General features: G+C 43.6%; 4 protein-coding genes across 12 annotated transcripts; 2 read left to right on the forward strand and 2 right to left on the reverse strand.

Moving 5' to 3' along the window:
* Window positions 1-20: 20 nt before the first annotated feature.
* LOC135337646 (uncharacterized) lies at window positions 21-8,707 on the reverse strand. Of its 3 annotated transcripts, none has more exons than XM_064533619.1 (4): window positions 8,291-8,705; window positions 7,906-8,118; window positions 7,540-7,619; window positions 21-266 (listed from the first exon to the last, which is right to left on the reverse strand). In XM_064533619.1, the coding sequence occupies exons 1-4, from the start codon at window positions 8,506-8,508 to the stop codon at window positions 94-96; spliced, it is 684 nt and encodes a 227-aa protein (XP_064389689.1). In that variant the 5' UTR covers window positions 8,509-8,705; the 3' UTR covers window positions 21-93. The 3 variants fall into 3 exon arrangements, with proteins under 3 accessions (XP_064389689.1, XP_064389691.1, XP_064389690.1); XM_064533621.1 differs by lacking the exons at window positions 7,540-7,619; window positions 7,906-8,118; window positions 8,291-8,705 and adding exons at window positions 421-645; window positions 975-1,121; window positions 1,514-1,767; XM_064533620.1 differs by lacking the exon at window positions 21-266 and adding an exon at window positions 6,953-7,278 and having other exon boundaries at window positions 8,291-8,707.
* Window positions 1,795-22,302, forward strand: LOC135337600 (traf2 and NCK-interacting protein kinase-like). 5 transcript variants are annotated; one of them, XM_064533556.1, is made up of 9 exons: window positions 1,795-1,963; window positions 2,050-2,619; window positions 4,462-4,788; window positions 4,855-5,067; window positions 5,130-5,258; window positions 5,407-5,423; window positions 20,566-20,686; window positions 20,826-20,897; window positions 21,308-22,302. In XM_064533556.1, the coding sequence occupies exons 1-9, from the start codon at window positions 1,841-1,843 to the stop codon at window positions 22,220-22,222; spliced, it is 2,487 nt and encodes an 828-aa protein (XP_064389626.1). In that variant the 5' UTR covers window positions 1,795-1,840; the 3' UTR covers window positions 22,223-22,302. The 5 variants fall into 5 exon arrangements, with proteins under 5 accessions (XP_064389626.1, XP_064389625.1, XP_064389624.1 ...); XM_064533555.1 differs by lacking the exons at window positions 20,566-20,686; window positions 20,826-20,897 and adding an exon at window positions 5,688-5,762 and having other exon boundaries at window positions 5,407-5,553; XM_064533554.1 differs by lacking the exons at window positions 20,566-20,686; window positions 20,826-20,897; window positions 21,308-22,302 and adding exons at window positions 5,688-5,762; window positions 5,972-6,955 and having other exon boundaries at window positions 1,803-1,963; window positions 5,407-5,553.
* LOC135337631 (kelch-like protein 17) lies at window positions 8,975-12,594 on the forward strand. The gene is made up of 3 exons (XM_064533599.1): window positions 8,975-9,293; window positions 10,601-10,668; window positions 11,665-12,594. The coding sequence occupies exons 1-3, from the start codon at window positions 8,975-8,977 to the stop codon at window positions 12,577-12,579; spliced, it is 1,302 nt and encodes a 433-aa protein (XP_064389669.1). The 3' UTR covers window positions 12,580-12,594.
* On the reverse strand, window positions 12,668-25,481 carry LOC135337661 (uncharacterized). Of its 3 annotated transcripts, none has more exons than XM_064533650.1 (6): window positions 25,274-25,481; window positions 24,757-24,874; window positions 24,293-24,412; window positions 23,776-23,812; window positions 13,168-13,397; window positions 12,668-12,900 (listed from the first exon to the last, which is right to left on the reverse strand). In XM_064533650.1, exons 1-5 carry the CDS (start codon window positions 25,324-25,326, stop codon window positions 13,381-13,383), a joined length of 345 nt encoding a protein of 114 aa, XP_064389720.1. In that variant the 5' UTR covers window positions 25,327-25,481; the 3' UTR covers window positions 12,668-12,900; window positions 13,168-13,380. The 3 variants fall into 3 exon arrangements, with proteins under 3 accessions (XP_064389720.1, XP_064389719.1, XP_064389721.1); XM_064533649.1 differs by lacking the exons at window positions 12,668-12,900; window positions 13,168-13,397 and adding exons at window positions 22,322-22,539; window positions 23,398-23,627; XM_064533651.1 differs by lacking the exons at window positions 12,668-12,900; window positions 13,168-13,397 and having other exon boundaries at window positions 23,797-23,812; window positions 24,705-24,874.
* Between the last annotated feature and the right edge of the window lie 11 nt (window positions 25,482-25,492).

The following is a 25,492-nucleotide window of genomic DNA, read 5'->3' on the forward strand; positions in this document are numbered from 1 at the left end:
ATCCTGATCCATTTTATGTATACAATATGAATCCTGAATAAAACATACACCATGACAATGAATTGGATTGCAATGCCACCTCATGGCCTATACTTATTGGTGAAACAGCCTATTCTGAGTGTCCTTTATCGAATTACATTGCCACAGACACAGACAATAATAGTTCTTGGTTGGGGTCTTGTTCGACAATAGGGTGGACGCCTTCTCCCAGAATCCAAAGTCTATCTCCTCTTCCGAGTCAGACAGTGAGGGGTGGGGCTCGGGAACTGAGGAGTTAAAGAGTCACATGGTCAGAGAAATGAATCAACCAAATGAAAATACGTTGATGAAATTGGAGAGTGCAGTACATGTACTTGCAAAACACGATGACCCTTTACCTAGTATGCTCCAATAGTGACATATACATTACAGGACCTTTACCTAATCTGCTCCAATAGTGAGAGGTACTTCTCTTTGTACTCATCTCTCTCCCTCAGCACACGGGCCACCTCCAGCGCCACCTCCAGCCTCGACACATGCTCTCCGCTAACATCCCCCGGTATCACTGGAGGATCCTCCTCAAGGTCCTTATGTAACTTTTGAACATCGATCTCGGTGAATCGGGCTCTTGCAAAGCAGACGCTGAGGACTCGACAGTCGCCTTGTCTGTGTGTGGCAGGAGGAGTGAGGGGGCGTGTGTGGTGTGTGTGCAGAGACAAGGGTAACTAATGCAATCAAGAACCCAATAAAAGTGAAGGTGAGCTCAGCAGCTGCAAAAGAGCCATTGAGCACATAAGTTCTGCGTTTCACTTGTTTTCTAAATGACGGACACTAAAAGCTTTCTTATTAGGCACTCTTCAATTATAAGCGCTCATATCGTTCCTGGGATGATAGGCACCTCTGCTTAATAACACACGTCTACGTGTATACAAGTCAACAAAGCTCTCAGAAAGAGACCTACAATGTGTATAGTTGTCTGACATGCTATCACTCACTTTTCCAGCATCAGTTCCTCATTGTCTATAATGATCTGATCCACTCCGGGTGTGTTGCTACTGCTGGTTGCTAGGTGGAGGTCCGCTAGTAAGCCTTCCTCGTTGGGATCAAAGTCCACCTCACCTGGTTGGTACAAATCCTCAGGTCTGGTAGGGAGGGAAATACATGAACAGTAATAGTGTACCTGAATTCTGGCTAAAGCAATAACATTATTATAACTCTACAAACACAAACACATCTTCAAAACTATACATGTAGCAAAGGCAATGGCTTCAAGCAACTCCACTATAACACAAGCACTGGCAAAGGTCAAATACTCGTGTCATTATAGGCCGTGACAGTGCTTGTAATACATGTACTCACGCACTCTTCAACATCATAACAATTTCAAACACATTTCTGCTATTCCGGACCATCCAAACAAATCAAAGCCCCCCATACATACAGTGTAAATGTTGGCAGTACGTACATATCCTATAGAGAAGCTCCCCCCTCACTGGATAGAACCTGTTAGGCTAATAACAACACTACCACTCACTCATCATCCAGTGTGTCATCAGACTCTGCATCTTTACCACAGCTTCGTCATGTCCTGATTGGCCAGGAACTCGCTCTCCTCAGCAATGGTCTCTTTCCATGGTCCTGGCTATGTCACTGTGGTCCACTATAGGACTGGACAAAGCTTCCACCAAATACAGGCAATAGTTTGGCCAACTTCCTCCATGCTTTAAGTGTCAGACTACATTTTCTTTTTCTTGAAAGCATGTGGTTTGCTGATTCAGCAATATTTTTGCGAGATTGGAATTCTTTATACAAAAGAGGGCGTGTCTTGTAGCTTACAAAATAATGCAGAGATAAGATTAGAATGGCTGCAATGTTTTCAGCTCTTCGAGATGACGCTAACTTGAGGGAGTTTGTGCTGGAGAATGTGGAGCACTTTGGAGAGGAGAGAGTTCTAGGAACTGGCTCCTATGGCTCTGTTCAAGAGGTCAGTCACTGCATGCTCTGCCGGTTTCTGTGCACTGTCTCTAGTGTATCTGCTAGCTATTCAAGTGTGACTGCCTCCATGCACAGGTGAAGATCAATGGTGAGGTGTATGCAGCCAAGAAGATCCATGAGGTTCTCCTGGAGACGGACGAGCATGGTGGAGTGGCCAACATAGATGGGAACTACCACCGAGAGTGTCGACTCATGGCTCGCATCCGTCACCCCAACATCACCCAGTTCATTGGGCTGTGTTTCGTGACTGGCTCTCGACTTCCCCTCCTGGTCATGGAGAGACTGGACTCAAGTCTGGACGATCTCCTGGAGTCCACCCCCAACATCCCCCTCTCTGTCTGCCAGTACATTCTGGTCTGTGTGGCCCGAGGGCTGCTCCACCTGCATCGTGAGTCTGTGGTCCATCGTGACCTCACTGCCAAGAACGTCCTGCTGACGGTATCTCTGAGAGCCAAGATCACAGACTTTGGTAACTCTCGTATCGTGAATCTGGAGCCTGGTCGACTGGCCAGGACTCTGACGAGGCTTCCTGGGACACTGGTGTACATGCCGCCCGAGGCCCTCTCTGACAGAGGCCACAGTGTGTACGGACCCAGTCTGGACGTCTTCTCTTTCGGAGTGCTGCAATTGTTTGCACTCACACAAGTATGTGTGTGGTTACTGATACTCATTGGTAGATTCCATGGTTATTATTATACCTGTACTCACCTGGCTGCCATAGCACTGCGTTTACACAACAAGTTATTATGCCTCGGTACGCATACACAAGCGAGGTATACTGTAGTGTGTGTGTGTGTAGACTGCTACAGCTGCTCAAGGATCAATGAAGTGCAAGTAAGAGTTTCTATCTTGGATTTAATTCGTGGATTTGCAAAATAATGCTTCGTTCTCGAGTTATGCCTAGTTTTGCTTACTTGGAATGCCATTGCAGCCTTTTCAGAAGAGTCCGTAGCAAAACTTGTTCACCGAGTGTTACTACTCTACTTAGTAGTTAGCTCTGCACTAGAACGCTATAGCTATTGGTAGCTGCAAGAGTGAGAAAAGAGCTTCAAGGCTCTGCTGACTTGCAGCTATTAAATTTAAATTTGAACTTTTGGCATCGATCGTTTTTAACAACAATCATCGTCGATCATTACTCACTCTTTGAGTTTCCCTGTTACTGTATAGCGGGTATATTTCGAGGGTATAAATTTTTGCGGATGGACCATTACAAAGGATTTCACGGATTTTATTTTTGTGGTCTGACTTCCAGCCTTCTGGCGCATGCGCACATCAACATGCAGCTGTACCTCCACACCGTTAGCCTCGAATCCATAATACTGAACACGCCTACTATTCATAAATTTTCGTGGGTATAAATTTTCGCGGTACAGGCTCAAATCCGCGAAAACCGCGAACATTTATACCCTCGAAATATACCCGCTATACGGTATTCTGGATTCTGCATACATGCAGCAAAATTAAAATGTTGATCATGATCAATGTGTGTATAAAAGCTAGCTATTATGTAGCTTTGGCACCTCCACCGAGGCATCAGCACCCGCGGTGCTTTCAATTAATTTCTTTCGTCGTATAAAAGCAGGCACTAAGAAGCTTGGACTTGCACGATGGCTGGCTCTACCGCGACCTTTATTCGAAGTAAAGCACCAGCTAAAGTTATCGTTTACCGGTCTCTGTTAAAAGTAGTTTGTTGTTTGTAATAAACTGAACAGTCCTCTGGTTTCATAGATATAGCACTTACGTACATTCCTTTGTAATGGAGTGTAACCTTATCCGTATTGTGGTATTGAATATGTTGGGTAGATCCCCTAAATGGTTGACTTTGCCTTTTAAGATGTAGCCTCGGTCCCAGGCCGGAAGGGGGAAAAGTACGGCCGGGTATACCTATTGCATGGGTAATAGTGCGCTACTAATTTACTCTCCGTAATCTGGAGAATCCCCTTTGTCTTTCGTTGTAAAGCACTTAGCCCTCTATTACGTTGGTCCAGGAGGCCTGCACACTTAGTCTGAAGAGGCTCTCATCATTGTCATCAACCTCTATGATGGTTGTATGGTCGGGATGTCTGATTCTGTACATGCAGGCTATAATTATGGTGTTCCCAACTGCTACTTGCGAACCATTATAGAGGTAGATGACATTGATGGCCACTGTTCCCTACGTGTGTCAGACAATCCTAGTATGAGTCCTATGCATACTTACTACATATAGTATAATGGGATGCAGTATTTATATAGCCTGTGTCTCCAGAGGATCCTTATATTGGTTGCGTGCATAGAGCATTTATGTCCGGGAGGATCCTGCCATTGGATGCCATACTTGCATCAGAAAAGTTGAACCATGCAGGAACGAGGCTATACATATGATATTATGAGATTTAGCGCCTAGGCAAATTGTATTTGCCTGGGCAATTAAATGACACATGTACGTACATATATGTACATACATGCAATCATGACACTCAGTATTGACATGCTCTTCTACTCCAGGTGTTTCCAGGAGATCTCCTTGCCCCCACGTACAGCGACCCCAACAACCCAGACCACCTCCTGGCTCGCTCAGAGTTTGAGCGTCGAGGTCCCTACACGGCTCTCCTTGAGAAGAGTATGGTGGGCGGACGTGAACACCTTCTGTTTCGTCTGGTGAGGGAGTGTCTGGCCAACACTCCAGAGAAAAGACCGGCCACCGCTGAGCTCCTCTCGTCTCTGGAGGAGGTGGGGAGGGAGATGGACGGAGAATTGCTCCAGCTGGACATTGCACGAGTGAAGACTGCCAGGACCCTCAGGGCAAAGGAGAAGAGGATAGAGGCTCTACAGGTGAGTCCAGTCCAGTGAGCTAGTGGGTGCAAGGGTCTGACACTGCAAGCTGTACTCTGTTCTCAGAGAGAGATGGTCGAGAAGGACAGGATATTGGAGAGGAAAGACGAGCAAATAGTACAAAAAGATGAGCAATTAACTGAGAAAGATGCACTTCTGGCACAAAAAGATGACCAACTGGTGCAAAAAGACAACCAACTTGAACAGAAAGACGCACTTCTAGTAACAAAAGATGTTCAAGTAGCCGACAAAGATACTCAACTTGCTAGACAGCAAGAGGTCAGCAGAACCATATTACCAACTATTTTGTATGTTGATCCAACCATGCAATTTGAATACAGATATTGAATAGTGTCCGTGCCACCAAAGATGGTATGATTGCTGACAAGGACAGACAACTCAGTGAACAAGAGTCAACAATCATTTCCCAGAGAGAGGCTGCTCTAGTTGAGAGGGACGCTCTCTCACAGGTATTATAGTAGTCACCAAATGTACACACTCTTATACTCTAGTACTGTACAAGAGTGTAGAATTGTCCACTGCTACAATAATAATATTTACGTCTGTGTTTTGATTTGAAGATTTCTACCAACGTTCCCCTGTTTTCACTTTATTCAGATATTGAATAGTGTCCGTGCTAATGCTGCCACCAAAGATGGTGTGATTGCTGACAAGGACAGACAACTCAGTGAACAAAAGTCAAGGATCACTGATCTCATTTCCCAGAGAGAGGCTGCTCTAGTTGAGAGGGACGCTCTCTCACAGGTATTATAGTAATCACCAAATACACACACTTTTATACTCTAGTACTGTACATGAGTGCAGAATTGTCCACTGCTACAATAATATTCATGTCTGTGTTCTAATTAGAAGATTTCCACCAACGTTCCCCTGTACAGGCACACAGGGAACAGATTCAGCACAAAGATGCTGAGCTGGTCAGGAGAGACGCCATCATTCAACAGCAGAGACAAGTGACACGAAACGCACCATTATAATAATTATTGCAGAGCTATAGTAGAAGCTTTGATCCGTTATAATCGTACTGTACATTCTAGTGGACTGGTGGGCGTCGCCTCTTAAGCTAATTAGAGAAAGTGATTTAGTGTGCATACAATTATTGCTACAAGTAACACTCGCTTGTTAGTAGACACTATCCTAATTACACTCATTCATTATTCAGGATCCCCCTCCCAGAGAGTTGAGACCTCCACTCACTTTGAAATGGAGAAGAGGGAAAAACATGCCAATCAAGATGGGCAGCTCGGTACAGAGTGTTGTTATCGGTGACACGGTGTATGTCGGTGGAGGCAATGCAGTCAGTGATCGTGACGGATGTACAGTGATGAAGCTCGAGCAAAATCAATGGACCAAACTACCAGAGTACACTGCCAAGTGGTTTGCTATGACGTCACACGCTAATCGACTAGTGCTGGTGGGAGGACTTGACACACGAAACAACAAACGAACCAATCAATTTTCTATATTTGAGTCAGGGGAATGGACTCATCCGTACCCACTAATGAACATTGCTCGTTATTCCTCAACAGCTGTCTCCTTCAACAACCACATCATTGTAGCTGGTGGGGTTGATGGTAAAGGACAAACCTCCTCTGTGGAGGTGTTTGACGTGGCGTCAAGAAGATGGTACATTGCTCAGTCACTACCTAACCCACGAGCAGTACTGAAATCAACTCTCATAGGAAACACCCTCTACCTAATGGGAGGGTTCGATCACACTAGGAGGGCAACCAAGACAGTGCACCACGTCGACCTCAATGAACTGATTGCAAAGGCCCTTTTCAACCTGGACACACCCACTCTCTGGCAGACCTTACAGGAAGTACCACTCGAGCGTTCAGCCCCTCTCAGTATTGGGAGGTCACTATTAGCCGTTGGTGGAGCGAACGACAAAATCTTAACAAGTTCATCGATCCACCTCTACCAGCCTGACACCAGGAGGTGGGTGAAAGTGGGAGATCTGCCTACTGCACGATACTACTCCACATGCTCAGCACTTCCTAATGGAGAGGTTATTGTAGCCGGAGGAGAGACAAACGCTGATTACATTCAAACTGTGAACTTCTTGTCAATAAGTTTAATTGTTTTGTTTTGTACATAATTTGTCATGTTAACAACAACAATAATTATACATGATGTTTTTTCATGTTGTGAGAAATGCTTTTCTATCGTATAATCATTTTTCCAAAAAATTTCACTGTTTGTTGGGATTGTAAATTCTGGAAAAAACAATGACATGCATGCATGAGTTCGTACACATTATAATGTTTGCCCTGGATTGTAAAAGTAGTCGTTAAGAATATGACAATGATAGAATAGGCCGCAAAAACAGACAAAATGTGTGACAGTGTCATAACAAGTTCAGGTTATTGGTTGGGGTCTTGTCCGAGGGTAGGGTGGACGCCTTCTCCCAGAATCCAAAGTCTATCTCCTCTTCCGAGCCAGACAGTAAGAGGTGGGGCTCAGAAACTGAGGGGTTAAAAAGTCACATGGTCATAGTCATACTGAGTGGAAGTTTGAGGGCTTAGGAAGTGGCGAGAAAGTTGAAAGTACTTGTAACACTACTATACTGGCTAAAAGAAGAAAAAAAATGTCTTACGATGAAAAGTACATTGTGACTACTAGAATAATCGTAAGGGTCAGCCTTTTGCCGTTGGATTAATTTTCACTGCACGCCATCATGTATTACTTACTTACATTATAGTAATACTAGAATAGAGTAAGTGATACCTTTTGTGGAGAGTGAGAGCTGCTGAGCTTTGACACTCTCCAGGAACTTGTCAAAGTCCTCCTCGTCCTGAGTCAGTGTTCTGTAGCCAGGATAAACAACACATGGACACATTCAAACTGGTAGTGTGATGAAGGGTCTGGTACACGTACTGTACAATGTCATGTACAAATATTGTGAGCTAGTGTTCTCAATTGACACATGTTTCCCTGTACACACCTAAACTGCGTACATTGAAGCATACCTTGTATACAAGTGCATGTACATACAGACTAGTAAGCATGCTAGGTTCCCATTCTTTGTACTGTACATTCAATAGTACGCAGTCGACTCATTGCACTGCATAACTACACATTATACACACGTACCTTGTTCTTGATGAAGGTTCCTCAGTAGCCCCTGTCCATGGACCCATGTCTTCAGACTGTCCCTCACTGCTTGTAGGCTGCTCACCAGACTGGAGGTGGGCTGCATGTAAGGGCTGCGTGTCAGGGGAGTTTTTAGTCTCTGATGACAGACCCTTCTCCATACTGCTGAGGTCTGTTAGCGTCTGAGTGGCCAGTCTTAGCAGCATAGTAGGCCTAGAGGTGTGTGTGTGTGTGGGGGGGGGTCGTACATTGCACACCTTTAAATACATTACAGGGAAACACACATCATGTGCTGAATAGGACACACTATAGCTGACCTTGAATAACTTTAAGGGACTCTACAAAGTATGACACAAATGCATTTTCCAGCTAATGTACTCTGTACCTGTACAGGTAGATGTTTCCTGATCCACGGGTCCCAGTGTACATTGTTGAGTTGAGCTTAAACTTGTTCGTCAGGTAGGGAGGGGCAAGGTTTAGCAGACATTTGTGCACTTGGGTGAGCATGAACCTTTGACGCCTTTCATGGAGTGTGGTCCAGCCAAGTTGGTCCCTGAGGGATGAGCTGCTGGTATGTGGAGGTTTTCCCAATATCACATGCATTCCATAGTTAGCAATTTTCCTCAGCAATGGTCTCTCTCCATGGTCCTGGCTATGCCACTGTGGTTCACAATAGGACTGGACAAAGCTTCCACCGAATACAGGCAATAGTTTGGCCAACTTCCTCCATGCTTCAAAAGTGTCAGACCTAAACCTTTTTTGACCAGATCTCAAGAAGCATGTGGTTTGCTGATACAGCAATATTTTTGCTCAAAAGGGGGAGTATCTTGTAGCTCAGTAGCTGTTATAAGTACGCGAGGTTAAGTACATGTACATGTGTTGTACATGTACGTAGACTACATGTGTATTAAATTTGAAGAAGATGTAGCCTCTGGATTATTATCAGTGAGTACAGACTAGACAGCACTGTATACTGTAGATCTTTAGTGTAGTAATCATTGCACACTCCCAATATAAACTATGCTCATACATTTCACTGCAATATCTTATTCCACACTCTACAGAGAAGATGTCTGACACTTACCTCACAATAGCAGATCTAGGAAAACTATACATAGCTACGTTTGATGCTCGAGTGAAGTGGCGAAACTTCTTGCTGGTTCTTGAGATATCCTCAGATACTATCGACAGTATAGGTACGAAATGGCGAGATGATCCTGATGACTGCTATCGTGAGGGTTTGAAAGAATGGCTGAAAGGTGGGGAGAGAAGCTGGGAAGATGTTGTCAAAGCATTGTCTAGTCCTATTGTGGGCCACGTTCACATAGCCAGGACCATCGAGAGAGATCATCTACAGTCTAGCAATCCTACTGATGTGAAGTCAGAGGGTAAGTACCAATTATGCACCTATCAATGCAAACCCCCACCCCCCCCTCCTGGGATAGGGTGGGGCATTTGTAAGTCATTTGATTCCCCTGGGGTGGGGCTTTTGTAATTAAGTTTGTATACTCAGCAGCCACAAGTCAGTATACTATAATTTTAACTTCTAGTTCTTTTTTATAACCTCCCACTGGCATGTGTACATGTAGCTCTTTGGAAGGAACAAACAGCCAGTATAGAAAGCTGGATCACTTGTGATTGCTGGAGCTGTGGTTTCATTGAGTTGAAGTAGAACCACAGACTTACTATTGTATACAGAGTGTACTCCATAATTATGTGCTATGTTGTTTATTCTTTGTGACTGTGTCAAATCCCGTGGGTTAGGGGAGGGGTATTTGTAGTGCTTTAGTACCGTAGAAACTGAATTATTAGCGCATGCGCTTTTGGGGTCAATAGCAGAGCTCTATACGCTTATATTCGAGAATGCGCCTATAATGCAGTCATTTCGAGCCCCACCCAGCAACCGGATGTCTCTGTGATGAGTGCTGACTCGCAAGCTAGCTAGAAAGTGAGCAAGCAAGGCAAGCAGGCAACCCTAACTGGATCTATATCATACTATTATGTTACAGTTCATTTTACAGTTCATTTACATCATTTTAAATTGACCAGGAACTTGCATAATTGGAAAAGCGCTTCAATTCGAGTATAAAAAGCCTGCCGTTGAGCATGTGCTTAAAATAAAGATACGCTTATAGTCGAGTAAGCGCTAATAATCCAGTGTCTACGGTAGTGTATTTGTACTGAAAACTACCCCCCTGAAGAGGGGGGTTTGCAACTCCCAGTGTCAAATCCCCACCCTATCCAGGGAGGGGGGTGGGGATTTACATTGATAGGTGCATTAATGCATCTATATATATGAACGATATGCCCCACCCCCCTCCCCCCCACCTAGGGTTATTAGTATCGCAACCTAGGGTTATTAGTATCGCAAGCCACACCCCTTCACTCGAAGAAGGGTCAGACAACAGTGTGATATTGACCATTCTACTATATTGACCATATTGACCATTCCACTACATTTCCCTCACGTGCTCCCCAGGTGGTGGGGTGGGGTATATCATTGATAGGTGCATAACTTAATGATACGTAGTTTGTTAATTAGTATAATTATTTCACTACATTACCACTCCCCCACCTACACACATTGTTCTGTACAGTTGACCAAAATTTAGCACTATAAAGTACCTAGTGCATGATAATTATGTGTTTTACGCTTCCGAATAATGTGTCGATTTTCCTTTTAACGTTTAATTAGATGCTTCACTGACAAGAGACTCGGACTCAATGGAGGCAACAAAGAGGGACACTCAACCAATCAAGAAGGTGCGTACATGTAGTGTGTGAATGAGATTCCTAACTGCAGCCACAAACAACAGCACTGTACCTCAGGGTGCTGTTTCATTATAGCTATAAATAAGTAGTACTCGCTTGTTATTAGATCCCACTTGTGTGTGTTTAGCAGGGAATTATGAGCCATAATCTCATAGTTTCCCAGGGAATTATAAGCTTGAGGGTATAAAGTACAAGTATAATTTTTTGAATGTACAGAAATGATAATAAAGCTGTAGCTGTATGATAATTAGCTATGGCTATTCAGTTTTTTCACTACCAGTTTCTATAGCGTTTGCTGGGTTTATGGTAGGGTTCACCAGTATCTTTTCTTGTCCGCCAGTCTACGAGGAACACTAAGAGCCAATGATTTTAACTGCATGTTCTGGGTCCATTGTCACAAGCATGAAAGCATGTCTTCAACTAAGTAGCATTTGTCAACTTCGTCCTCCTGACTTCTGTTTCTAACAGCCATGTTTCAAAATAGGTAGACTCCTGGGAACAATATAGTGCACTGTAGCATTGCTGCAAGCTGTTCCTTGCTAGCTAGCGTACAGATCAGAACAGTTTACTGAGAAGCTTGAGCTGGGGTGGGGCTTGAGTGCAGAGAAAAGAGGAGGCTGGGCTCAATTGTTGCAGAGTGCTTCCTGCACAAGGTGGAGACACTAGTTTGTCCATTCCAATGTTGAAGCAAGGCCAATGCAAAGGTTTTTAGCAGAGAAGCAGAACTCATCTAGCTTGTCAGAACAGGACATTTTCAAAACTAAAGCTGTTGCTAAGGCTCGCTGCTTTTATAGATACACTTCTTACCTGAGGCAGCCAATGAAAAGTGGGATCTAAATTAGTTAGAACATGTGCATTCGGTATCTATGGTTATAGTGTCCCTCATCCCTCGGGCAAAGCCCTCGTGATATGGGACACTATAACACATAGATACCTCATGCCCATGTACTATCTATAACGTAGACACTATCCTCATTCATTATTCAGGGTCCCCCTCCCAGAGAGTTGCCACTCACTCTGAAATGGAGAAGAGGAAAAGATATGCCAATCAAGATGGGCTACACAGTACAGAGTGTTGTTATCGGTGACACGGCGTATGTTGGTGGAGGCAGTGCAGACAATTATCGTAACATGTGTACAGTGATGAAGCTCGAGCAAGATCAATGGACCAAACTACCAGAGTACACTGCCAAGTGGTTTGGTATGACATCACTCGCTAATCGACTAGTGCTAGTGGGAGGACGTGATCCAAAAAAAAACACACCCAGCAATCAACTTTCAGTGCTCGAGTCAGGGGAATGGACTCACCCGTACCCACCAATGAACATTGCTCGTCAATCCTCAACAGCTGTCTCCTTCAATAACCACATAATTGTAGCTGGTGGGCGTGATGGTGATGGTCGTATCTCCTCTGTGGAGGTGTTGGACGTGGTATCAAGAAGATGGTACATTGCTCAGTCACTACCTAACTCACGATCAGAACTGAAATCAACTCTCATAGGAAACACCCTCTACCTAATGGGAGGGTACGATCACACTGGGCCAACCAAGACAGTGCACCACGTTGACCTCAATGAACTCATTGCCAAAGCCCTTTCCAACTCGGACACACCCACTCTCTGGCAGACGTTAGAGGAAGTGCCGCTCGAGTTGTCAGCTCCTCTCAGTATTGGGAGGTCACTATTAGCCGTTGGTGGAGCGAATGACAGAGTCAACCCAAGTTCATCGATCCACCTATACCAGCCTGACACCAGGAGGTGGTTGAAAGTAGGAGACCTGCCTACTGTACGATACTGCTGCACATGCTCAGTACTTCCTAGTGGAGAGGTTATTGTAGCCGGAGGACAGATAGTAAATAAGATTAAAATCAAAACTGTGGATTTCTTCTCTATAAGTTCTTAGTTTTTTTCATGTCCTTCGTGTTATAATTATAAATTAATGATACTTTTCTAGCATAATAATTAAAGTTGCAACTGAATTTCGATTGGCAGCTATTAAAGATTACGCAAAAACAATCAATGGCATTAGTTGGTACATAATTAAATTTCCCGAATAGACAAGAAACCGACAATAATTATACTAATTATGTGACAGTCTCATAACAAGTTCAGGTCCTTCCTTGCATGGTTGGGGTCTTGTCCGAGGGTAGGGTGGACGCCTTCTCCCAGAATCCAAAGTCTATCTCCTCTTCCGAGTCAGACAGTAAGAGGTGGGGCTCAGGAACTGAGGGGTTAAAGAGTCACATGGTCATAGTCATACTGAGTGGAAAATTGAGGGCTTAGGAAGTAAGGGGTGAGAAAACTGAAAGCCAATTGACACACGTTTCCCTGTACACACCTAAACTGCATACATTGAAGCATACCTTGTATACAAGTGCATGTACATACAGACTAGTTAGTAAGCATGCTAGGTTCCCATTCTCTGTACTGTACATTCAATAGTACACAGTCGACTCATTGCACTGCATAACTATACATTATACACACGTACCTTGTTCTTGATGAAGGTTCCTCAGTAGCCCCTGTCCATGGACCCATGTCTTCAGACTGTCCCTCACTGCTTATAGGCTGCTCACCAGACTGGAGGTGGGATGCATGTAAGGGCTGGGTGTCAGGGGAGTTTTTAGTCTCTGATGACATATCCTTTTCCATACTGCTGAGGTCTGTTAGCGTCTGAGTGGCCAGTTTACGTGAGGCCCCTCTCTTAGCAGCATAGTAGGCCTAAAGGTGTGTGTGCGGTGGGGGGGGAGGGGGTCGTACATGATTGTACATTGCACACCTTCAAATACATTACAGGGAAACACACATCATGTGCTGAATAGGACACACTATAGCTGACCTTGAATCACTTTAAGGGACTCTACAAAGTATGACACAAATGCATTTTCCAGCTAATGTACTCTGTACCTCTACCTCCATTCTCAGTGCCTCTTCTTGTCTCCTCAACTGTACAGTAGGAGAGAGGAAGCCATTGAATGACATGAAAACACCACTCACACCAACACAGTGTAATGCACACACCAAACAGACACACTCAACCAGAATAACAGAAGCAGCTCGGAATTGTCACCATTGCTTACAAGACTCTATTGCAGTAGGCACTCACTCATCTCATGCTATAATGTACTGTACAACACACTGTACACTAACACAGGCTCAGAATTGTCATCTTCCTATGCAGTCTAGAGTCACTCATTGAGTTGCCTGCCCTTCTCATACCTATACGACGTTGGCTTCCTCAGTGCTTGCACCAGTAGACTGTACATGGTCTCTCTCCATGGTCCTGGCTATGTCACTGTGGCCCACAATAGGACTGGACAAAGCTTCCTACAAATCCAGACAGTGAAATGTTTGGCCACTGCACTAGCTTGTTCCATCATAGACTATTAACAAGAGTTTATGATAGACTCTTGCTATTAATTATGCTTCAACTCCTGTCATGTTCTGTCTCTAAAAATGTGCATGTTTGCTGAATCAGCAATGTTAATTGCATGTGACAAGGAAAAGGGTGTGTCTTGTAGCTAGCTGCAAAAGGATCTCCTCTAGTTGGGCGGAGCCCGACCGTCCCTCCTAGCTAGCTGTGATGAGAATGAAGATGCTGGAATATTATCAATGAGTACAGACACCACTGTGTACTGTAGATACACAGACTAGACATTGATACTGTAGAGACACATTAATTGCTTGTGAGTTTCATTGATGGCATAATTATATTATAATTATCACACACTAACAGATCTTCTGCAAACAACTATCGATACGCTTCCTCAACCTGTGTGTACGTGTGTGAGGGATCTGGGCAACATGAAATGATGGATCCTTGGCTTATGTGATGATCTCCAACAGGTGACACTGGACAGTACGAGAACATGGAACTGGACAAGGGGGTGTGGCAATGGGGGTGTGCTGCTCTAAACTACAATGTATAACATTTGTGGACTCTGTCAAGAGCTGCTTTAAGGTAAAGATGTAGCTCTATGGAATGTGGTACGTGTTTGTTTAGCTAGTGGATCTGATTTTAATCAAGACTTGCACAGTATGCATGTATACGTATGTGCTGTGTCAGCAGAAACCTTGAAGACCCATACGATAACTTAACTGACCAATTTCCAGTGTAAAAAATGTGTTCAGTAGCTTTTAGATTTATGGTGTGTTTAGCTTTAGTATCAAAATGACCAAACTAAAGGACTTAACTTAATATTGTTGTAGCTCCTCCTAAAAGTGCTCGTATAATTATCGTGTTTGAAATGAAGAAGTCATCACACTTTGTGTCTACTACCGTATTACTACTGCAATGTTTTAATTGTGAGTTTCAAACACTTGCAAACTTCGTGAGTGCTTATGACATCGCTAAAATAAGATTGCAAATACCTGTATACCAGTACTTGTATGATAATAGCACGATCTCTCCTTATTGCAAAGTTTCAAATGTTTCCTCAATCATAAAGGCTGAATTTGAACTCTGTACCCAGGCACATTGTTACAGTAGCAGTACAGTATCTTAATGTACAGTGTGTATTCTTGTAGTATGGCAATCCAAGGGGTTTAATCATATCTCCATTCCTCCAGTCTTATCCCCCCGCCCACACACTCTCCACAGAGTCACTCCCAGAGTTCATAGTCCACCACACAATGGAAGAGCTGTGTATGCCTTGTTGACTGGTGCTCCCCCGAGACTCCGCCCCTTCCCCTGCCCAGCCCATCCCTCGGAGGAGACCAGCTGGTGTACAACAAGCACTGGAGCAGGTGGGTGGGGTTTGCAGTGTAGGAAGATTCCTAAGAACTGCTATATTATGTTACGTAGGTAGAGTACGTACGTTCAAAGTTTGTTAGAGAATCATCTTATTTGAAGCATGTCTGTAGTTTTTGGTTGGGTCAAAATGATCAGTTTGCACATTTAAAAATTAAAGTTCATTGAAGGACCTTCTATATTGTTTAAAAAATATTCACAATAGCTTCATGTAATGGTGAAAAAACTTCAGAGAGGTCAGGGTTCACCCGTTACCCCATTACCTTATTACCGTACGTGTATGTAGGTAGCTATACATGAACTTGGAACAAGCCATCACAATTATACACAGGTGTCAATATTAGTAAAACATTCCGCTCTCTGTGACTAATCCACAAATTCACAAAATAGCCAATTCACAATTTTATATATACTATGTCCGTATTCCACACTACGCTAGTACACTATAATATTAACCGTCACTCCCCATGCATGTACAGGTGCTTTGGTATTGTCTACCACCCCTGCCTGCACAAGATGCTCTCAGCTACTCTTGTCTGATGTTTTCCGATGTTACATTAAAAAGAAACTATAAAAATTAGCTTGAAATAATCAAGTGTTGTGTGTTGCATAGGAGTGCATGAATGCATGGTGACAGTTGTATATTATTATCTTCCCACAATCATCTAAGTTGTGTCATGTTTGTTGTCTTGTAATCTCCGGCGCATGCGCAGTATACCAATGTGCAAGGAAAGAGGGCGTGTCTTGTAGTTCATGAGTGTTGTTTGGTTTGTCTGCTGTTCCCTGGCCCTACTAGCTGGTGAAATCAAAGGGAAGATACTGTAGCCTCGACATATTTCAGTGAGTGCAGACAGCACTGCATGTGTACTGTATACGTACTGTACATGATTTACTTTAGAGCTGTGCACACCTATGTACTCCCTCCTATAAAGCATTCTTTATATCTATTCCACACTCTACAGAGAAGATGTCTGACTATCTCACAATAGCAGATCTAAACAAAGTGTACCTCGCTACGTTTGAAGCTCGAATCAAGTGGCGAAACATCTTGTTAATGCTCGAAGTCTCTGCAGCTACAATCAGAAGTATCAGCAAAGAATGGAACAATGATCCTGATGACTGCTATCGTGAGGGGCTGTTGGAATGGCTGAATGAAGGAGAGAGAAGCTGGCAATCTATGGTCAAAGCATTGTCCAGTCCTACTGTGGGCCACATTCACATAGCCAGGACTATCGAGAGAGATCATCTACAGTCTAGCAATCCTACTGATGTGAAGTCGGAGGGTGAGTACCAATTAATTCACCTAGCTATATAAATGATATGCCCCACCTAGGGCGATTAGTCTTGCAAGCAAAGAAGGGTAGTGTCAAAATATTGACCATTCCACTACATTTCCCTAATGTGCTCCCCAGGTGGTGGGGGAGGAGACATATTATTGATAGGTGCATAATTATGTCTAAAAATAGTTTACATACCGTATAGCGGGTATATTTCGAGCGTATAAAAATGTTCGCGGTTTTCGCGGATTGAGCCTGTACCGCAAAAATTTATGAATAGTAGGCGTGTTCAGTATTATTGACCACACCTATGACAATAAGAGGTGCCTCACACAGGCTAGGCCTGGATTTGAGGCTAACGGTGTGGAGGTACAGCTGCATGTTGATGTGCGCATGCGCCAAAAGGCTGGAACCAGACCACGAAAATAAAATCCGCGAAATTCTTTGTAATGGTCCATCCGCGAAAATTTATACCCTCGAAATATACCCGCTATACGGTAGTCATTCCTTACTACCCACTCATCCCACCCACACACATTTTTTTGTACAGTTGACCATAATCGTCAAAAGATCAATAAAGATTTGACCGTTTTCTTAGACGGGCCACTCGGTAAAGGTGCATTTGGAGCAGTTTTCAAAGGCAGGTACAGGGGCGATCCTTGTGCAGTCAAAGTGCTGCTTCACGATGCTATGGAGATGCAGACAAGTATTCCAGTTGACAAAAATGAAGATGCTAGCAATGCAATTGATTGTGAGAGTGATTTTCTCAAGTCGTTCAAGCACCCAAACGTTGTGAAGTTTTTGTCGACTGCTAAGCACCCCAAATCAGGTGGTACAATCCTCGTTGTTGAGCTGATGGATTGCAATCTGAGATCCTATTTCTCCAGCCTTGATGAAGTGTCCCTCACTAGCGAATGTGAAATTAGCCTATCCAAAGACATGGCTTGTGGTCTGGCCTACATTCACAGCAAGCAGATTATCCACCGTGACCTCTGTGGCGATAACGTCCTACTGAAGCTTACACTGCCAGTGCCTGTCGCAAAGATTTCCGACTTTGGCATGTCACGGCTTTACGACCCCTCCAAGCTTAGCTCCACCCTAACAGCCATTAGCCACCGTAGAGGGTATCTACCTCCCGAGGCCTCTCGATTGGAAGAAGAGAATTACGATAGTAGCCTGGATGTGTTTTCCTTTGGGGTTATTTTGACACAGATTGTTTGCAAGTTGGAGACGATCAAATCAGCCAAGGATCGATCATTCCATGTTGCCCAGATCCCTCGCACACACAGGTTGAGGAAGCTTATCGACAGTTGTTTGCAAGAAGACATGAAGAGGAGACCATCTGCCAGGGACATCCGTGAGTCTATTAGATACGTAGTGCATGATAATTATGTGTTTTACACTTCCGAAAAATGTGTCGATTTTTCATTTAATTCTTACTTTTAGATGCTTCACTGAAAAGAGACTCGGACCCAATGGAGGCAGCAAAGAGGGAGACGAAGGACACTCAACCAGTCAAAAAGGTACGTACATGTACCGTAGAAACTGGATTATTAGCGCTTACTCGACTATAAACGTATCTTTATTTTAAGCGGATGCTCAACTGCAGGCTTTTTATACTCGAATTGAAGTGCTTTTCCAATTATACGAAGGTTATTAGTGAAATTTTAGAATTGATTCTTGTTTATCCGGGCTAGCTAGCTGAGCTAGTTAGCTTGTACTGTGCATGATAGCTATATAGCTTGTGATATCCATCTGGAAGGACTCTCTGGGCATGCTGTTCCCTTAATTGTCTGATCATGCTGAGAAAATGTGAGGCATGGATGAGGTCCTTTTATTCCAAGTTCCTGGTCAATATGATATAATATTATGAATTTAAATGAATTGTAAAATGAATTTTAACATAATAGTATGATATAGATCCAGTTAGCTTGCCTTGCTTGCATGCTCACTTCTTAGCCAGCTTGCGAGTCAGCTCTCATCACAGAGACATCCGGTTGCTGGGTGGGGCTCGAAATGACTGCATTATAGGTGCATTCTTGAATATAAGTGTATAGAGCTCTGCTATTGACCCCAAAAGCGCATGCGCTAATAATCCAGTTTCTACGGTACTGTGTGATACAGAATGAGATTCCTAATTACAGCCACAAACAACAGTATAGGGTGCTGTTTCATTGTTAAGCATGTTAAGTTTCGTACGTAATTCAGGTTTTAAACTAACGAGCGCTAAGTCCCATAAATTAGAGCTAGCTAAATTACAATAAAAAACTGATAATAGCTGTAGTAAAGCCATAATACCATATATAACGAGTAATTTTCGGGGGGCAAAATATTTGTGGTTGAGCAATATTTATATAGTCACTTCGTGGACAATATTTTCGTGGTTGCTGCTTGCACTGCAGGTAAAGATAGACAAGGTCGTTTCATTCGTGAGTATTCGTGGTTAGACCTTCAACCACAAAAGCCACGAAAATTACCCGCTATACGGTACCTTGACTAAAGGGGGGATCCGTGGCACCCTGGGATCTCCCCCTGGATCCGCCACTGTTTAGCGTAAATTTGTTCTGTAGTACTGTAAATAATAGTCCATTCTACAATTATAATGTTTACAAGAGGATAGAGGCTCTACTGGTGAGTCCAGTCCAGTGAGCTAGTGAGCTAGTGGGTGCAAGGGTCTGACACTGCATGCTGTACTCTGTTCTCAGAGAGAGGTGGTCGAGAAGGACAGGATACTGGAGAGGAAAGATGAGCAACTTGTACAGAAAGACGATCAACTGGATCAGAAAAACGCACTTTTGGTACAAAAAGATGAGCAAGTAGCGGACAAAGATACTCAACTTGCTAGACAGCAACAGGTCAGTAGAATTTTTACTTCACTTTTTACACGCAATTTCGTATTATGTTAACCCTTTCCCCGCTTTAACCGACTATAGTCGGCATGGCTACTGCTAATTTTCAAAAAATGATTGTGCGAGCTGTGTTGGAGCTATGCACACACTGTAAGTACCAGCACATGTGCATTGAGCTGCTCTTTCACATGGTATTTTCATTGTGCTGCCTTGAGGTACACTTCATACAGTATTGTCAAAAGAAAAGTGACCAATTGATAATTGCTACAAGATCTTGGTAGGATAATCTTAGTGAGGCTCTAGTGCAGCTAGACAGTGAGGATATAGATGCTTATGACCTTGTTGAGTCAGAGGGGAGTGATGACTGTGATCATAGCCATGCAGATAGGAAGCTACTCCTCAGAGTTCAAGCTAGAAATAAAAAGCCTGAAGAGCCAGAGGAAGAAGCTCGTGAATTTAGCTCTTGAGACTGACCAAGTTCCTGGACCTGGTAAGTAACTATAGAGTAGCATCTGTAGTCTTCCTAGCTTCAATATTACTTTGTTTAGGCAGCAGTGGACATCATGAGCCAACATTGAACTTGTAAACCTGTAGGTGAAGAAAACATTTCCCGGGAAAAGAGCGTCTGCCAATACGACCTCATAGACAAGTTTCTGCAGATTCTGATTGAACCATGTTGCCGTGAAAACATTGAGAACACTTATTTAGTGCCTTCATACAATAATTATTGTTTGTGTACATACTTGTGAATGTTTGTAAACAATTGCTAATTAGTTGGGGGTGGTCTGTTGCTAGGTAACGATGATGGTGTCAAGATGCCTCCGGGGTCTGGGCTACCTGTATAGGAAATAGTTACGAGTGATTTCAATGTATGGTTCATGAGATACGAATTTTTAAAGAAAAATATGTATTTATTCTGTATTTTCTTGTTTTAATTAAAGCTGGGAAAGGGTTAACCATGCAAGTTAATAATTTCTCTTCATACAGATATTGAATAGTGTCCATGCTGATGCTGCCACCAAAGATGGTATGATTGCTGACAAGGACAGACAACTCAGTGAACAAGAGTCAAGGATCACTGATCTCATTTCTCAGAGAGAGGCTGCTCTAGTTGAGAGGGACGCTCTCTCACAGGTATTATATAGTAGTCACCAAATGCACACACTCTTATACTCTAGTACAGTACAAGAGTGTAGAATTGTCCACTGATACAATAATAATATTCATGTCTGTGTTCTAATTAGAAGATTTCCACCAACGTTCCCCTGTACAGGTACACGGGGTACAGATGGAGCACAATACTGAGCTGGTCAGGAGAGACGCCATCATTCAACAGCAGAGACAGGTGAGATGAATCCATATTATTGCAGAGCTATAGTAGAAGCTTTGATGTTATAGTTTGTACATTCTAGTGGGCTGGTGGTCTTCACCTCTTAAGCTTCAGTATAGCGAGTAATTTTTAGGGGGAAAAATATTCGCGGTTCAGCCATTTTGAGACATTTCGTGGGTAATATTTTGAGACATTTCGTGGTTGCTGCTTGTACTGCTGGGAAGGGTAGGCAAGGTCGTTTCATTCGTGGGTAAAATATTCGTGGTCAGACCTTCAACTAGAAAACCACGAATATTTTGCCCCCCCGACATTACCCTTCATATGATAATTAGAAAAAGTGATTTAGTGTGCATACAATTATTGCTACAAGTAACACTCGCTTGTTAGTAGACACTATCCTAATTACACCTGCATTCATTATTCAGGATCCCCCTCCCAGAGAGTTGAGACCTCCACTCACTCTGAAATGGAGAAGAGGAAAAGACATGCCAATCAAGATGGGCTACACAGTACAGAGTGCTGTTATCGGTGACACGGTGTATGTTGGTGGAGGCAGTGCAGACAATGATCGTACAGTGATGAAGCTCGAGCAAGATCAATGGACGAAACTACCAAAGTACACTGCCAAGTGGTTTGGTATGACATCACTCGCTAATCGACTAGTGCTAGTGGGAGGACGTGATCCAAGAAACAACACACCCAGCAATCAACTTTCAGTGCTCGAGTCAGGGGAATGGACTCACCCGTACCCACCAATGAACATTGCTCGTCAATCCTCAACAGCTGTCTCCTTCAACAACCACATAATTGTAGCTGGTGGGCGTGATGGTGATGGTCGTATCTCCTCCTCTGTGGAGGTGTTAGACGTGGCATCAAGAAGATGGTACATTGCTCAGTCACTACCTAACTCACGATCAGAACTGAAATCAACTCTCATAGGAAACACCCTCTACCTAATGGGAGGGTACGATCACACTGGGCCAACCAAGACAGTGCACCACGTTGACTTCAATGAACTCATTGCCAAAGCCCTTTCCAACTCGGACACACCCACTCTCTGGCAGACCTTAGAGGAAGTGCCGCTCGAGTTGTCAGCTCCTCTCAGTATTGGGAGGTCACTATTAGCCGTTGGTGGAGCGAATGACAGAGTCAACCCAAGTTCATCGATCCACCTCTACCAGCCTGACACCAGGAGGTGGTTGAAAGTAGGAGACCTGCCTACTGTACGATACTGCTGCACATGCTCAGTACTTCCTAGTGGAGAGGTTATTGTAGCCGGAGGACAGATAGTAAATAAGATTAAAATCCAAACTGTGGATTTCTTCTCTATAAGTTCTTAGTTTTTTTCATGTCCTTCGTGTTATAATTATAAATTAATGATACTTTTCTAGCATAATAATTAAAGTTGCAACTGAATTTCGATTGGCAGCTATTAAAGATTATGCAAAAACAATCAATGGCATTAGTTGGTACATAATTAAATTTCCCGAATAGACAAGAAACCGACAATAATTATACTAATTATGTGACAGTCTCATAACAAGTTCAGGTCCTTGCATGGTTGGGGTCTTGTCCGAGGGTAGGGTGGACACCTTCTCCCAGAATCCAAAGTCTATCTCCTCTTCCGAGTCAGACAGTGAGGGGTGGGGCTCGGGAACTGAGGGGTTAAAGAGTCACATGGTCATAGTCATACTGAATGGAAGATTCCAGAGGAGGTACAACAACATCAATTCACGTGCAGTGGAATGTCAACAGCATGCAGGGGCTGTTATCACGCAGACCATACCCATTCAACTTTTTGCTGCTGTTGGTTGAAAATTCCGTTGTCACGCACATGATGTTGTCGTATGTACCTCCTCTGGGAAGATTCATGTAACTTTAGCTGCATGCATGACTAAGAAAAATGTCTCAACGATAAAATAAGGGACGCCATACATGTACTGGTACAATAATTATGTTAATAAGCACCTAAACTGCATACTGTATTTACTTGATTAAAAGCCGCCCTTGATTAAACGCCATCTCATTTAAATGCCCATCAGGCATGGTAAAAGCTCTGTCTTTGTCAATAAACGCCCATCTTAAATAATCGCCCATGTATACGCGTAGCGATGTGGGTGGAGCTGAATTAGCACGTGGAACCAGTTGCAAGCATGGCAGTATAGAGTAATAGATCTTTTTATGATGGTAGAGAAGAGAGAGATACCAACACAAAGGTAGAATCACCACTTATGACTTAAGATTTAAGCTGAGAGCTGTGCAAGAGTTCGGAGTAGACATAACAATAAACACCCATTTCGAATAAGCACCCATCTCGTTTAAACGCCCCCTTTAAAGACTTCGATATGAAATAAACGCCCAGGCGTTTAATCAACATACATTGAAGCATACCTTGTATACAAGTGCATGTACATACAGACTAGTAAGCATGCTAGGTTCCCATTCTCTGTACTGTACATTCAATAGTACACAGTGGACTCATTGCACTGCATAACTACACATTATACACACGTACCTTGTTCTTGATGAAGGTTCCTCAGTAGCCCCTGTCCATGGACCCATGTCTTCAGACTGTCCCTCACTGCTTATAGGCTGCTCACCAGACTGGAGGTGGGCTGCATGTAAGGGCTGGGTGTCAGGGGAGTTTTTAGTCTCTGATGACAGACCCTTTTCCATACTGTTGAGGTCTGTTAGCGTCTGAGTGGTCAGTTTACGTGAGGCCCCTCTCTTAGCAGCATAGTAGGCCTAAAAGTGTGTGTGTGTGTGTGTGTGTGTGGGGGGGGGGGGGTCGTATATGATTGTACATTGCACACCTTCAAATACATTACAGGGAAACACACATTGTGTGCTATAGCTCACGCTGTATGATGACAAATAAATTTTCCAGCTTTACCTCTTCTTCCACTCAGTGCTTCTTCTCTTCTCCTTAGCTGTACGAAAGAGACGTCATTGAAATTCCAATGTTATGTTGTAACAGTACATCGTGCAACTTGTGCTACTGGTACATGTCAAAGTATATACCGTGGAGCATGTCTATTGTAGTCACCCTATAGCAGGCCACCCTCTATAATACAGCCAGGTTAATGGACTCCATAGTCTCTATAGCATGTGTTTGGACCTGTGTTAGCATGCAGGTCAGCCACTGTTGGTCTGCCCACAGGGTGACCACTATAGACAGTTTACAACTAGAGAACTGGAGTGCTAACCCTCGGCTGGTTACCAATAAATTGGAAGCTGGCTAAGTAGCAAGTAACATTTCCATCGTTCCTGGTGCAGGATCACTGCAGCTGTAAATACGTACCTCAGAAAAAGGACGCATGCAGCTAGCTAGAGGCCAACGTGCAAGTTAAAGCTTCTTCAATAACGTGCGTACATGCATGTATACTCAATATAAACAGTCTCCACTGCACCTCATTATCTCTCTCTCTGTCCATTCTCTCTTGTTCTGCCAACAGCTGATCAAAGTTGCCACTCATCACATGTTCTCTCTCCTCTTCTGTCACCACCTGTGTACTCTCCCGGAGCTCGTTCTGTGAGGGGTGGAAGGTGTGTGTGTGTGTGTGTGTGTGTGTGTGTGTGTGTGTGGGTGGGTGGGTTTGGATGTGTCGGGTGTGGGTGTGTACTAATTAAACTAGAATCCTTTGTGGACATAAAATGAATAATTATATAAGAGCTGCAGCATAGTAGGCCTAAAGGTGTGTGTGTGTGTGTGTGGGGGGGGGGGGGGAGGGGGATCGTACATGATTGTACATTGCACACCTTTAAATACATTACAGGGAAACACACATCATGTGTTGAATAGGACACACTATTATAGCTGACCTTGAATGACTTTAAGGGACTCTACAAAGTATGACACAAATGTCCACCTCACCAGGTTAGTACAAACTCCGGGTGTGTTGCTACCGCTGGTTGCTAGGTGGAGCTCCGCTAGTAAGTTATCCTCATTGGGGTCAAAGTCCTCCTCACCAGGTTGGTACAAATCCTCAGGTCTGGTAGGGAGGGAAATACATGAACAGTAATAGTGTACCTGAATTCTGGCTAAAGCAATAATATTATTATAACTCTACAAACACAAACACATCTTCAAAACTATACATGTAGCAAAGGCAATGGCTATAATAGTTTCAAGCAACTCCACCATAACACAAGCACTGGCAAAGGTCAAATACTCGTGTCATTAGAGGTCATGACAGTGCTTGTAATACATTTACTCACGCACTCTTCAACATCACAACAATTTCAAACACATTTCTACTATTCCGGACCATCCAAACAAATCAAAGCCCCCTATACATACAGTGTAAATGTTGGCAGTACGTATATCCTATAAAGAAGCTCCCCCCTCACTGGATAGAACCTGTTAGGCTAATAACAACACTACCACTCACTCATCATCCAGTGTGTCATCAGACTCTGCATCTTTATGAGCAGCTTTCGTCATGTCCTGATTGGCCAGGAACTCGCTCTCCTCAGCAATGGTCTCTCTCCATGGTCCTGACTATGTCACTGTGGTCCACAATAGGACTGGACAAAGCTTCCACCAAATACAAGCAATAGTTTGGCCAACTTCCTCCATGCTTCTTTCTTGAACTTGAAAGCACGTGGTT

The sequence above is a fragment of the Halichondria panicea genome, chromosome 6 (assembly GCF_963675165.1).
Source record: "Halichondria panicea chromosome 6, odHalPani1.1, whole genome shotgun sequence".
NCBI classification, from domain to species: domain Eukaryota; kingdom Metazoa; phylum Porifera; class Demospongiae; order Suberitida; family Halichondriidae; genus Halichondria; species Halichondria panicea.